The sequence below is a fragment of the Tachyglossus aculeatus genome, chromosome 8 (genome assembly GCF_015852505.1).
Source record: "Tachyglossus aculeatus isolate mTacAcu1 chromosome 8, mTacAcu1.pri, whole genome shotgun sequence".
Taxonomy (NCBI): domain Eukaryota; kingdom Metazoa; phylum Chordata; class Mammalia; order Monotremata; family Tachyglossidae; genus Tachyglossus; species Tachyglossus aculeatus.
Genome location: NC_052073.1, coordinates 10,351,253 through 10,365,284, shown reverse-complemented (window position 1 = coordinate 10,365,284; position 14,032 = coordinate 10,351,253). Strand labels below are relative to the sequence as shown.

At 46.5% G+C, this 14,032-nt stretch overlaps 1 protein-coding gene across 1 annotated transcript in view; it reads left to right on the top strand.

The window, feature by feature from the left end:
- Nucleotides 1–14,032, top strand: part of RIPOR3 (RIPOR family member 3) — a 98,027-nt gene that overhangs the window by 36,603 nt on the left and 47,392 nt on the right. The window contains exon 3 of the mRNA XM_038750748.1: nt 9,455–9,580. Coding sequence (XP_038606676.1) covers nt 9,455–9,580 — 126 coding nt within the window. The remainder of the gene's footprint in view (nt 1–9,454; nt 9,581–14,032) is intronic.

Below are 14,032 nucleotides of genomic sequence, written 5' to 3'. Positions count from 1 at the left end.
TCTGGCTTCCAAGCGTGGGCTCTTTCCACTGAGCCACTCTGCTTCTCAAGATGCTTCTCAAGATGGAGGCAGGCAGGCTACCGCCACCAACCGCCACCTCCGCCCCTGCCACAAACACCTCCCTCCACCCCCCCCCCCCCCAACACTGCCACTAAAACCATCCCCGATCTCCGCTGCCCACTCCACTAGCCGGCCCCGGGACCTCTGGCTTTTCCCAGGGCAAAACTAGGAGTCAGATGGCAGTGGTGGCCACATTGGCCACCTACCCCGACCAGGACTGGCCTTTTGGGAATTCCTGGGGCCTCTTCTTCCTCTCATTTGGCCGCACCTATAGCCCACGCAAACACGGTCACCATCTCAGCAATCAATCAATCGTATTTATTGAGTGCTTACTGTGTGCAGAGCACTGTACTAAGCGCTTGGGAAGTACAAGTTGGCAACATATAGAGACAGCCCCTACCCAACAATGGGCTTACAGTCTAGAAGGGGGAGACAGAGAACAAAACAAAACATATTAACAAAATAAAATAAATAGAATAGATATGTACAAGTAAAATAAATAATCAGTCCACGTTGGGGTCCGTCCTAAGAGATCGGGAGGAAGAGGAGGAGGTGGGCAACCAAGTCTCCCCTTCTTTTCCCCTCTGCCGTGCCGTCTCCATGCCACTGTGACTGATGTGTCCCCTCCAACCATGGGGCTGGGCCCTCCTGGAGGAACGGACAGATCTCTACAAAGCTTGACCATCCTACCCAACACAGCATGTAGGACCCAACCTGGACAAAGGCGTGGAACTGAGGTAGTTGTCATGGATGGCTGCGGCTATAGGGGTGGGGTTATTATTTTTATATAATTATAAAAATATATATATTTTAATTTTTTTATAGTATTTGCAAAGCACTTACTATGTGCTGGACCCTGTTTTAAGTGCGGGGGTGGATACAAGATAATCAATTTGGACCCAATCCGTGTCCCTCATGGGGTTTACAGTCTAAATCCCCAAAGTAGTGTGGCTCAGTGGAAAGAGCACAGGCTTGGGAGTCAGAGGTCAAGGGTTCTCATCCCAGCACCTCCACTTGTCAGCTGTGTGACTTTGGGCAAGTCACTTAACTTCTCTGTGCCTCAGTTCCCTCATCTGTAAAATGGGGATGAAGACTGTGAGCCCCAAGTGGGACAACATGATTACCTTGTAACCGCCCCCCCAGTACTTAGAACAGTGCTTGGCACATAGTAAGCACTTAACAAATGCAATCATTATTATTATTATGATGATGTAACTGAAGCACAGGGAAGTGAAGTGACTTATTCAAGGTCACCCAGCAGCAAGTGGCGGAAAGGGGATTAGAACCCAGACCTTCCTGGCTCCCAGGCCCGTTCTGTAGCCAGTAGGCCACACAGGAAGAATGAGTGAGTGAGTGAGGAGAGGGCACTGCTCATGCAGGAGCTAAAAGGTCAAGGGTGACTGTGGATGTGTGAGTGTGCATGTGAATGTGTGTCTGTGTGAGTGTGTGTACTGAACCCCCCACCCTACTTACAAATCTTCAAATGATGTCACCAGGGCCTTACTTTGTCATTTTTTGAACTCCAGAGGGCCTTGGCCTTCACATGAGCAGAGTGGAGATTATACAGTTGGTATGATTTCCTCCTCTTCCAGAAGGGTGGGCAGGGAGGCAGGGAGAAAAGAGCCACAGAAGGGACTACTTTCAACTTTCATTCATTCATTCATTCATTCAATCGTATTTATTGAGCGCTTACTGTGTGCAGAGCACTGTACTAAGCGCTTCGGAAGTACAAGTTGGCAACACATAAAGACGGTCCCTACCCAACAGTGGGCTCACAGTCTAGAAGGGGGAGACAGAGAACAAAACAAAACATATTAACAAAATAAAATAAATAGAATATGTACAAGTAAAATAAATAGAGTATTAAATACGTAAAAACATATATACAGGTGATTTTCAGCATTTTCAGATTTTCAACATGAGATTTTCAGGAATGCGAAACAGTCTCAGCCATACTCATTGAGCATCTACTGATTCTAATCCCAGCTCTGACACTTGCCTGCTGTGTGACCGTTGTCAAATCACTTCCCCGCTCCTCTGTTTCCTCATCTGTAAAATATGGATTCAATACCTGCTCTGCCTCCCGCTTAGTGAGGCAGGAACTATATCTGACCTGATTATTTTCTATCTACCCCAGCATTTGGCACATAGTAAGAACTGACAAACACCACAATGATCATTATTACCGTATGCAGAAAACTGAGCTGAGCACTGGGACAACAAACAGTATAACAAACAGAAGTTAGGAAAGACTGGACCTCCTTGCTAGAGAAACTGACAATCTAATGAGGAATGCAATAGAAGCAGAATGGCCTAGTGGATAGAGTTTGATCTTGGGAATCAGAGGACCTGGATTTTAATCCCACTCCCCGTGCTTGCCTGATGTGTGATCTTGGGCAAGTCATTTAACTTCTCTATGCCTTAATTTCCTCAACTGTAAAATGGGGATTTTAATAGCTTTTCTCCCTGTCAGATTGTGAGCCCCATATGGGAAGAAACTGCACCAAACATGGTTATCTTGTAATAATAATAATAATGGCATTTATTAAGTGCTTACTATGTGCAAAGCACTGTTCTAAGCGCTGGGAAGGTTACAAGGTGATCAGGTTGTCCCATGGAGGGCCTCACAGGCTTAATCCCCAGTTTCCAGATGAGGTAACTGAGGCACAGAGAAGTTAAGTGACTTGCCCAAAGTCACACAGCTGACAATTGGTGGAGCTGGGATTTGAACCGATGACCTCTGACTCCAAAGCCCGGGCTCTTTCCACTGAGCCACGCTGCTTCTCCTTGTACCTACCCAGCGCTTAGAACAGCGCATGACACAATGTAATAGCTTAGCAAATATTATTATTATTATCATTATTACTAAGCTCATACACATTGCCAAGCTATTCAGTATGCCTCATCCTTGTCTCTTGCGGTCGATCTTCTGCTCACGCCCTCCCTCCTACTTGGAATTCACTCCCTCTCACATCTGGCAGACCACTGCTCTCCTCATCTTCAAGATCCTTTTGAAATCCCATCTCCTTCAGGAAGCCTTTCCTAATTCATCTCTCATCTCCCCACTATTTTCCCATCTCTTGTCATTTCAGCATCACCTATTTACCCCATTTATGCCTGAAGCATGCATGTACATATTAGAACAGTGCTTGGCACATAGGAAGTGCTTAACAAATACTGTCATTATTATTATTATTATTATAATTATATCTAAACTCTGTTTGGTTCTCCTACCTGTAATTTATTTTAGTGTCTTTCCCAATCCCTGCTAGATTGTAAACTCCTCAAGGACAGGAATTATGTCTATTTATTGTACTTTGTCACAGAAGCAGCATGGTCTAGTGGGAAGAGTCAGGGCCTGGGAGTGAGAGGACTTGGGTACTAGTCTTGGCTCCACCACTGTGTGACCTTGGGTAAGTCACTTCCCTATTCCTCAGTTACCTCATCTGTAAAATGGGGATTGCGACTGTGAGTCCCATGAAGGACACGAACTGCATCCTACCTGATCAGCTTGGATCTACCCCAGCATTTAGTACAGTGCCTGGCACATAGTAAGCGCTTAAAAAGTATGATGCCAAGCGCTCGGTTCAGTCCTTGGCCCAGAGGAAATGCTCGATGACTACTATTGATGGAAATATACGGTAGCGACAAGAGAAAAGGGCAAATATCAGAAGCAAAGCCAATCGATCAATCAATAAACAGGTAAAATGCTGAGGTAAGTGGCTGGGGGACAGGCAGGAATAAGATGCTGGTATGATTAATCAGGGAATGCCTCCTGGAGGAGGTGGCTTTTAGAGGTGGTGTTCACCAATTACTCACGCCAAGTGATGGGAAAAATCGGACTCAGGGCAGCAACCTGTTTGACTTGGACCCGTGTGGGCAATCTTCCAAGCTTGAGAGCAGCCCTGCAATGGTGTGGGGAAATAGAAGGGAGGAGGCTACCTAGATTGCAAGGAACACAGCTGGGATGACGGAATAATAATAATAACTATTCATTCCTTCATTCAATCATGTTTATTGAGTGCAGATCGTTGTATTAAGCACTTGGGAGAGAACAATGTAATAATAAACAGACACTTTCCCTGCCCACCACAAGCTTACAGCCTAGACAGGGAGACAGACATTAATATTAATAAATAAATGATGGAGATGGACATAAGTGCCGTGGGGCTGGAGGGGGGTGGCAGTCTGAATAAAGGGAGCAAGTCAGGGTGACGTGAAGGGACTGGGAGAATTATGATGATAATAATAATTATTATAATAATGATGATGATGATGCTAAGTGCTTATTCTGTGCTAAGTGCTGTACTAAGCACTGGGGTAGTTACAAGGTAACCAGATCAAACAGAGTTCCTGTCCCACATGAGACTGGCAGTCTACTTCAGCAGCTGCTACTGCTGAGCTCCAGTGTGTCCCACTGTCTTGGGAGACGTCTGTACTGTACCGGGGATTCCAGATCCCTCCTCGTTCCCAGTTTCCCATGGGGAAGACCCCTCTTACTGTCTCCGTTCTTGGGATCGAGTTGGTCTGCAGGCAGTCGGACCGTCTGCTAATGGACTGGTTTCCTCTGCAACTCTGGCCTCTGCCCTCCAGTCTCATGGGCATCCCAGCAGAGGGTTCTGGCTGCCTTCCATCGCCTCCCCGTTCTGGGGCTTCCCTTCCTCCCAAAGGTTTCCGGGTGTAGAGGATTTGGGTCATCGAGAATGGAAAGGAAGAATTAGAGAACTGAGAAAACGGTGACCTTCAGGAAAGCATGAACGGCATTTCTGACTTGAAAGTTGACCAAGGGCAAAAACTAACTGACAATAAAAATTAAGTATTTGTTAAATGCTTTTCTCTATGCCAGGCACCATGCCCAGCCTGGGGTAGGTATAAAATAACTGGATGGGAACAGACTCTTTGTCTTAACGTGAAACTCACAGTCTGTGAGGGAGGAAGAATAGGTGTTTTTCTCCCCATTTTACAGATGAGGAAACTGAGGCCCAGAGAGGTTAAGTGATTTGTCTAGGGGCAGCCAGCAGATGAGCAGCAGAGCAGAAACTAGAACCCAGGTCTCCTGACTCCCAGCCCCCTGCTCTTTCCATTAGGCAACCCTCCCTCCTATTGAGGCCTCTATGCACACTAATGGATAGAGCATGGGTCTGGGTTCTAATCCCAGCTCCTCCACTGTCTGCTGTTTGACCTTGGGTAAGTCATTTAATTTCTCTGTGCCTCAGTTACCTCATCTGAAAAATGAGGATTAACACTGAGAGCCTAATGTGGGACAGGGACTGTGTCCAATGCGATTTGCTTGTATCCACCCCAGCACTTAGTACAGTTCCTCTCACATAGTAAGCACTTATTAAATAGTATTATTGTTATTATTAGTAGTATGTGCAAGTCCACAGGTGACCCCTCCGAATGTGGCTTCTGGGAAAATCCCGCTGGGTAGGACACTAGGGAAACCAGGAGCTGATCATTTCCCCCTTCCCCGGATTTGCACCCTGAAGAGCAACTGCAGGTTGAGAAGCAGCATGGTGTAGAAGCAACAGGGCTAAAGAAGCAGCATGGCCCAGTGGATAGAGCACGGGCCTGGGGAGCAGAAGGACCTGGATTCTAATCCTGACTCCTCCACTTGTCTGCTGAGGGATCTTGGGCAAGTCACTTCATTTCTCCGTACCTCGGTTACCTCATCTGTAAAATGGGGCTTAAAACTGTGACCCCATTTGAGACAGAGACTGTGTCCAACCTGATTAGCTTGTATCTACCCCAGCATTTAGAGCGGTGCTTGACACCTCATAGGTGCTTAATGAATACCATAATTATTATTAACTGTAAAGGCAGCAGGGAGGGGAGCAGCCTGTTCCCCGGAGCGAGGGACCTTAAGAGCCAAGAATCAGGAAATAAGGAATGGAGAATCCCACTGCTGTTTTTAAGGGCTCTGGCCCTCTCCGTGGCCCCACTGGCCAGGGCCGGGGGGTGACCCTAGTTTCTGTTTCAGCCCTCACCTTTCCCATGGTAACTTAATCTGGCTGAACTGGATTCCATAGCCCAGAGGCTCCGTTGCTATGGAAGCGCTGGGAGGCTAACCATCATTCCACCTTTCCAAGCTTCTGGTGAACCACATGCTTTCTACTGAGCAGGCCGTTCTTAACCCATTCACGGCAGCAGCCCAGCCTGCCCTACCCCTGCCAGCATTTGTCTTAGGCCGGGGGAACATGAAGAGGCAGGCTCAGGCGGAGGGGCTTGTGGGGTTAATTGTGCTGTCAACATCACCCCTATATCCTCCTTTGTCAGGGGGTGGGGAGGAGTTGGGGTGCTCTGCTGTGCTTGTCAATCGTCCCCCCGTACCTGGCCGGCTTGCTTCCTCCATCCCCACTCTCTGGTCAAGCGCCTGAGGTTGTTTAATACAGGTTAGCCCAAGACAAAGAGACTCATTTGTGTTTTTCTGTTGTTGTTGGGGCTGTGCAGCTGTCAGCTGCAAAATGAAATATTAACCCATGGTGTGGAACTGAATGCTAATGACAACCCCCCCCCCCCACCCCAAACTAATTTATATCATTTCAACCTGTGCTCACTGCTTCGGGGTATTTATGAACCATCTTGGTTTTATACTTAGACACTGTGAAAAATTAACACACCATCACTAGGGGAGCTTACGGTCTAAAGTGGCATGCAGCCATACGGTACACAAGTATCACACAGATGTGTACAATATTACATTGGGAAGCAGCATGGCTTAGTGGAAAAAGCACAGGACACCTGTGTTCTAATCCTGGCTCTGCTACATACCTGCTGTGGAAGCTTGGTCAAGTCATTTGACTTCTCTGATCCTCATGTTTCCTCATCTGTAAAATGAGCATTGAACACCTGTTCACCCTCCTCCTTAGACAGTGAGCTCCCTGTGGGATAGGGGACTGTGTCCAATCTGATTATCCTCTATCTAACCCAGCGTTTAGTACATTGCTTGGTACATAGGAAGCAGCACTTAAATAGCACCATTTTATTGTTATTTGTATTCCATCTGTCTCTGGTAAGTGGGGTCATCTTGAAGAGCCTGGCCCTAGGAGTCAGAGGACTTGAGTTCTAATCCTGGTTCCAACTCTTGTCTGCTATATGATATTGGGCAAGTCACTTCACTTTTCTGGGTCTCACTTACCTCATCTTTAATAATGGGGATTAAGACTGTGACCCCTATATGAGACAGGACTGTGTCCAACCTGATTAGTTTGTTTCTACCCCAGAGCTTAGTACAATGTCTGGCACATAGTAAGCACTTAAATACTATTAAAAAACAAACAACAAACTAATTCTTTGGGGAACATCGTGGGACTGAAAGCAGGAGAATTCTCTTCAGGTGAGCTCAGTGGAAGAGCTTGGTTGTTAGGGTGGATTTCTCTGGGAGAATTGGATTCCCAAGCATTCTCGTCTCAGGCCAGGGCATGGGGAGCCAGCTGAACGAGATGATGTGTTAACAGGTAAATCAGCAGAAGCACCCAGATGCATGTTTAATAGCCACCCTAATCAGTCAACAGGCAGCCTTCATAGCTGGAGAGGTATGTGCCCTCGTGAGAGAGGGAGCTTTGGCTAAAAGAAACACCCTTGAAGAGAGGTGGTTACCCTTCCTTGTGATCAGCATCTAAGCTCCTGTGGTTGCTTCTTGTTTGCTAGACATGGCTCCTTCATGGAAGTCTCGTTCTAAGAGGTTTGTGCTGTTTTAATTTTTTGTTTGTTTTAAAGCCTGGCATTTTCTCTCTTCCTTTCTGTTAGGATGAGTGGGCCCTAATCCAATAGAATCCACATACACAGGGAGAGGAAGTGAACACTTTCTCAGGGTTGTGTGTATTTGGGGTGAAGGGGTGCTGAATCTTTGCTGCTCCCCACAAACAGCTCGAGTGCTTTCAAGGTGGCTGATAGGATCAATACCTTTCTAAAGAACTATTTTTTTGTGTGTGTCCTGTCTCAAACTACCTGGACTGTGTCTGACGAGTTTTCCTGTAGATTAGATCGGTTCCAGTCTACTGAGCAAATAGCAAATTTATGCCTGTGGTATGCCTGCTATCTGACTAATCTGGAAATGTGAACAGTCCAGCTATTTTGACTTCTAAACATTTTAGGTACATATTTACAGGAGGAGGCTAGGTGGTCTCTTCAGGGACAATTGAAACTATTTCAGCCATGAAGTACATTTTTAAACACTCTTGTGTTTCGAATTAGTCAAATGCAGTGGTTGTCTTCCTGCTAAATTCAATAGCTCTGAAGGCCTTTTGAGGAACACTCAGCTATGTCTGTGTGTTTCTGGATTCTGCCAATGAAAGGAAGATATGATGTGTGAAGAATTGGTATATAATTCCTTAAATAGTCCCTTAAAGTAACTCAGTACTTAATCTGGCTTTCCCTTCACGTTCCTCTCCTGGCCTCAGTACCCTGAAATTAGTACCGGACTGGGAGCCAGGAGACCTGGGTTCTAGCCCCAAATCTTTCACTGTCCTGCTGTATGTCCTTGGGCAAGTTCCTTAACCTTTCTGTAAAGTGGGGCTAAAATAGATTGTGAGCCCTTTGTGGAAAAGGGACTCTGTTCAGGCTAATAACCTTGGGTCTGCCTCAATCAATCAATTGTATTTATTGAGTGCTTACTGTATGCAGAGCACTGTGCTAAGTGCTTGGGAGTGTACAAAATAAACAGGTGCATTCCCTGCCCACAACGAACTTCCAGTCTAGAGGGGGAGGGAGATGTTAATATAAATAAATTATGGCTACTTAAGTGTAGTGGGGCTGAGGGAGGGGTGAGAAAGGGTGCAAATTTAAGTACCTCAGTGCTTAGCACTTAATAAATCAATCAATGGTATTTGAGTACTTGCTGTGTGCAGAACACTGTACTAAGCACTTGGGAGAACACAGTGCAAGAGTGTTGGTAATAGAGCAATTCCAAGCTGCCTTTTTAACCCATTTCTGGCTGGTCTGATGAAATTCCTGCATCTGGCAGCTGCTTGACTCCAGGTGGAGGTGTGTGTATGTCAGCATGGCTCAGTGGAAAGAGCCCGGGCTTTGGAGTCAGCGGTCATGGGTTCACATCCGACTCTGCCAGTTGTCAGCTGTGTGTCTTTGGGCAAGTCACTTAACTTCTCTGTGCCTCAGTTACCTCATCTGTAAAATGGGGATTAAGACTGTGAGGCCCCCCCCCCCCGTGGGACAACCTGATCACCTTGTAACCTCCCCAGTGCTAAGAACAGTGCTTTGCACATAGTAAGCGCTTAATAAATGCCATTATTATTCAAGCGCTTAGTACAGTTCTCTGCGCACAGTAAGCGCTCAATAAATATGATTGAATGCATGAATGTCAGGGGAGAGTTGGCACATGGGTTTATGAACTACTGTGCCTGTGATGACCTTGAGTTTTGTTGTCGTCTTGTAGAAAGTCCCTCAGCAGAAACTCCATGAAATCGAAGATGTCTGTGAAATCCTCCAAGTATGCCATCTGCCTGGATCCCAAGCCTCAGCAGGTGAAGAGAATATTTGAAGCTTTGAAGAAAGGCCTTAAGTAAGAATTCTTTCAAAACTCACGAGCCAGCTATTCCTTTGTCTTTTGAGTGATGGGTTCCTTTGGAAGCAGAGGAAAAAGTAGCTGAGCAGGGGGTTTGTTTTAGGAGAAGGCGACTGACAAGAGAAGAGATCTCTGCTGCATCTATCTAGTCATGAAGGCAGCTTTGTCAAGTTATCTATCAATCGTTTATTGAGCGCTTAGTGTTTACAGAGCACTGTACTAACTCCTTGAGAAAGTACCCTGAAGACTAAGCTCCTTGGTGGCTGGAAATGTCTACCAACTTTGAACTGTAAATGCTCAAGTTCCAATCGATGGTATTTTTTGGACACTTACTGTGTGCAGAACACTGTAGTAAGTGTTTGGGAGAGAACAGAACTAGCAGATATGTCCCCTGCCCATATCGAGCTAACACCATAGATTCATTGATTGATACAATAGAATTGGTAAGATGTGATTCCCTGCCCACAAGGGACTTCCACTCAAAAGACGAGTCTTAAAGTGCTCCCTTCTTTCCCCTCCCTCCCTGCCCCCAACTCCCCTGAAGATTAGATACAGATAAATAGTCAATAGCATAAATGATTTATGTTCTCCTGGCATAAATGCTTATAGGAACAAGGTGGCTGTTTGTGGCTAAATCTAAAAGTAGGGTCAGGCAATTGAATAGGATGCTTTCTTTCCCATTCAACAGCATGTACTGAGTGTTTAATGTGTGCAGACCACTGTACTAAGCACTTAGGAGAGGGCAATAGTAGAGTCCTGCCCTCCAGAGTTTACAATCTCTTGAAACAAGACACTAAATATGCTTGTGATCTGTAGTATTCATTCAATTGTATTGAGTGCTTACTGTGTATAGAGCACTGTACTAAGCACTTGGGAGAGTACAATACAACAATAAACAGTCACATTCCCTGCCCACAATGGGCTTACAGTCTAGAACACTTTGGTAGGCACTGAAGTAATTTACAGATAGGCAGAAACAAATACCATTATTATTATTAATAATATAGGGGCTAAAGTGGTATTTAATAAATGTGTGATTATTGTGTACAGAACACTGGCGGCTCTGGGTTGTTACCACTAGGGAGAGACTCTAGGTTGTAAACTTGTTGTGGGAAGGGAATGTTTCTACCAACTTTGTTATATTGCAGTCTCCCAAGTGCTTAGTCCAGTGCTCTGCATGCAGAAAGTGCTCAATGAATTTGATTGGGAGACTACAATATAGCTGATAGACATGTTCCCTATCCACAAGGAGCTTATAATTGAGTTAGTGCTTATGTGATAGCTCTTCTCTCCCCTTTGGCTCTGGTATTCAGCAGGGTGGATGGAAAGGAACCAAGTATGGAGGGATAAATTCAGCTGCAGGACGGTTTATACTTCATGCCTCAGCGAGGATGAGCCTAGTTACAGGTTTCCTGGAAGCATGGTGACTGCAGCTTGCAGCTGCTGGCAAGCCTAGTAATAATAATAATAATGGTATTTGTTCAGCGTTTACTATGTGCCAAGCGCTGGGATAGATACAGAGTAATCAAGGAAGAGGAGGAGGGGGGCAGGATGTCAACTGTCATCCAGATTAAACTCTTATTTTTTCCATCTCAAACTTGTGTCTCTGCAACTCCCTCTTCTCTGAACCCCCCACCTTATCTTAAAATGCTCATTCCCAACCCCCTGATTCCCTCCAGATCTATTGTTTGTAATAACCTCCTCCCCCAAGCTTTGTGGGGGCAGAGTGGGGTGGGGAGGTGGTGATGATGACTCCTCTCTGGACCTACCCGGGTCACCCCACCCCTCGGGGACTCCAGGAGGAATGGATTGGGAGGGGCAGGGGTGGCAGTGGCCAGACAAGTTTAGAAGAAAACGTGGGTGGTTGGGGAGGCCCTGGAGGAAGTCAGAGGGATAGAAACCTAAAAGAGACCGGGGGGTGGTAGAGGGATGAGGGGATGAGTTGTGGGAGTGAGGGATTTGTATTTCTTAGAAGTGAAGGGACCCTCTCCTGCTCCTTTCCCCCTGTGGCAGGAGTGGTTGTCAGATTCTGGGTGAATAGCCGGGAGCCCAGAAAGGCACAGGATGAAACCCCAAATCTTAGATGAACGCTGAAGCTGCCCTTGGCTTCAGTGGGACTTGGATGAGCCAGAGGGAAGCACAGTGACTGTCTTGGGACTAGCAGAGGACTCTGGGCAGGGGTCAGGCTGGGAAATAGCTCTGTCGGCTGGCAAATTTGTATCTTTCAGCTAGGAATCTGTGCCCAGCGCACAAATATGCGGATCCAGTGCTGTAGTTCTATTCCTAAAGATGCTCTTTGTCAAATTAATATCAAAACACACCTGCTTCTCCCCTTTTCCTTTCCTGGAAAAGCTAGGTTTGAGCAATCTTCTTGGACTGTGAGCCCACTGTTGGGTAGGGACTGTCTCTATATGTTGCCAATTTGTACTTCCCAAGCGCTTAGTACAGTGCTCTGCACATAGTAAGCGCTCAATAAATACGATTGATGATGATGACTCCATCTTTCTTTTCCACTTGCTGGTGCAGTTGTACCTCTCTGCATCATCTTCCTCCTGTGAGTTGTAAAGGACTTGTGTCCCCATTAGACTGTAAGCAGCATGGCCTAGTGGAAAGAGCATGGACTTGGGAGTCGGAGAACCTGGGTTCCTAACCTGGCTCCTCCACTTATCTGCTGCGTGACCTTGGGCAAGTTACTTCACTTCTCTGTGCCTCAGTTCCCTCATCTGCGAAATGGAGACTCAACATCCGTTTTCCCTCCTACTTTGTAAGCCTCACGTGGGACCCGATTATCCTGTATCTACCCCAGCATTTAGTACAGTGCTAGGCATGTAGTAAGCGCTTACTGAGCATAACAATTATTATTACCCCCTAGACTATAAGCTTGTTAAGGGAAGAAATCTATCTACCTACTCTGTACCTTCCCAAGCATTTAGTTACAGTGCTGTGCACTGTGTGCAATAAATACCATTGATTAAACCACAGGGACTGTGTCTTTCACCCTATTGTCCTTGCCCAAGTACTTAGTACAGTGATCAGTCAATATGATCAGCTGAACTCCATCTCCATGAAACCTGTGGTACAGCTTGGCCCCTGGTTTGTTTTTTTGTTTGTTTGTTTTTAATGGCATATAGACGTTTACTATGCACTAGTAGACACTGTACTAAGCTCTAGTATACGTAAAAGTTAATCAGGTTAGACACAGTCCATGTCCCACATGGGGCTCACGGTTTTAATCCTCATTTTACAGTAGAGGTAACTGAGGTCCAGAGAAGTGAAGTGACTTGCCCAAGGTCCCAAAGCAGGCAAGTGGCGGAGCCAGAATTAGAACCCAGGTCTTTCTGATTTCCAGATCCATGCTCTATCCATTAGGCCATGCTGTCTTTTTCAAGTCCCTTCTTTTCACCTCTCATTTTTTTGCTAATAATAATGGCATTTACTAAGCACTTACTATGTGCAAAGCACTGTTCTAAGCACTGGGGTGGTTACAAGGTAATCAGGTTGTCCCATGGGGGGGGCTCAGTCTTCATCCCCATTTTACAGATGAGGTAACTGAGGCACAGAAGTTAGGTGACTTGCCCAAAGTCACACAGCTGACAACTGGCAGAGTTGGGATTTGAACCCATGACCTCTGACTCCAAAGCCCATGCTCTTTCCACTGAGCCACGCTGCTTCAGTTGCTAAGGCTGTGGGTCTCTCTAACACCCTTATGCTCAGATTCCCCTTCTGTTCCAACCCTATAGCTACAGAAGAGTGCCTGCATCCAATCTGGTTTTGATAATGGCTCCTGGGATTTAGAGAAACTCCCTTCGGAGGGGGGCTCAAACAGACTCCATGTATTGACAAAGCTCAGATGGCAGGGCAGATGCCAATCTACCTCTCCCCAGCGTGCCTGCCAATCCCTCCAGGGCCCGGGCCCACCAACAAGGCTGCGAAGGAGATGGGGTGAGGGGAAGGGCAAGATGCAATGCATTCGGGGCTACTCAATGATCAGTTCCTGGTCCTGCAGAGATGGAGGCAACTTCAGCCTGGTGGGCGGATTAGGTGTATCATGGCATGTATTGAAGTGACTGCCTCTTGGGAGTTGCCAGGGCTGTGTTCAGGCATGTTGCCAACTTGTACTTCCCAAGCACTTAGTACAGTGCTCTGCACACAGTAAGTGCTTAATAAATATGAATGAAAGATTGCAAAGGAATCCTGAGGAACCTGAGCTTCTGGCATCCATGGGCGTTCGGATCCAGCTGGTACTAGGAGTGCCAGCTTGGGAAGGCACTGACTTTGCTCCCAAAGCATTTTGGTGTAGGGTGAGCAGCCAATGTCAGTCTATTCTATCCCTTGGCACTGGAAAGGGCCTAGAGGTGTCTAGGCAAGGTCATTTCTTGCCACCTGACTACGTTTCTTGCCCCTGGATTCAGGGGAGAGGTCAGACCTCTGTCCTTGCCCAGGAAGCCC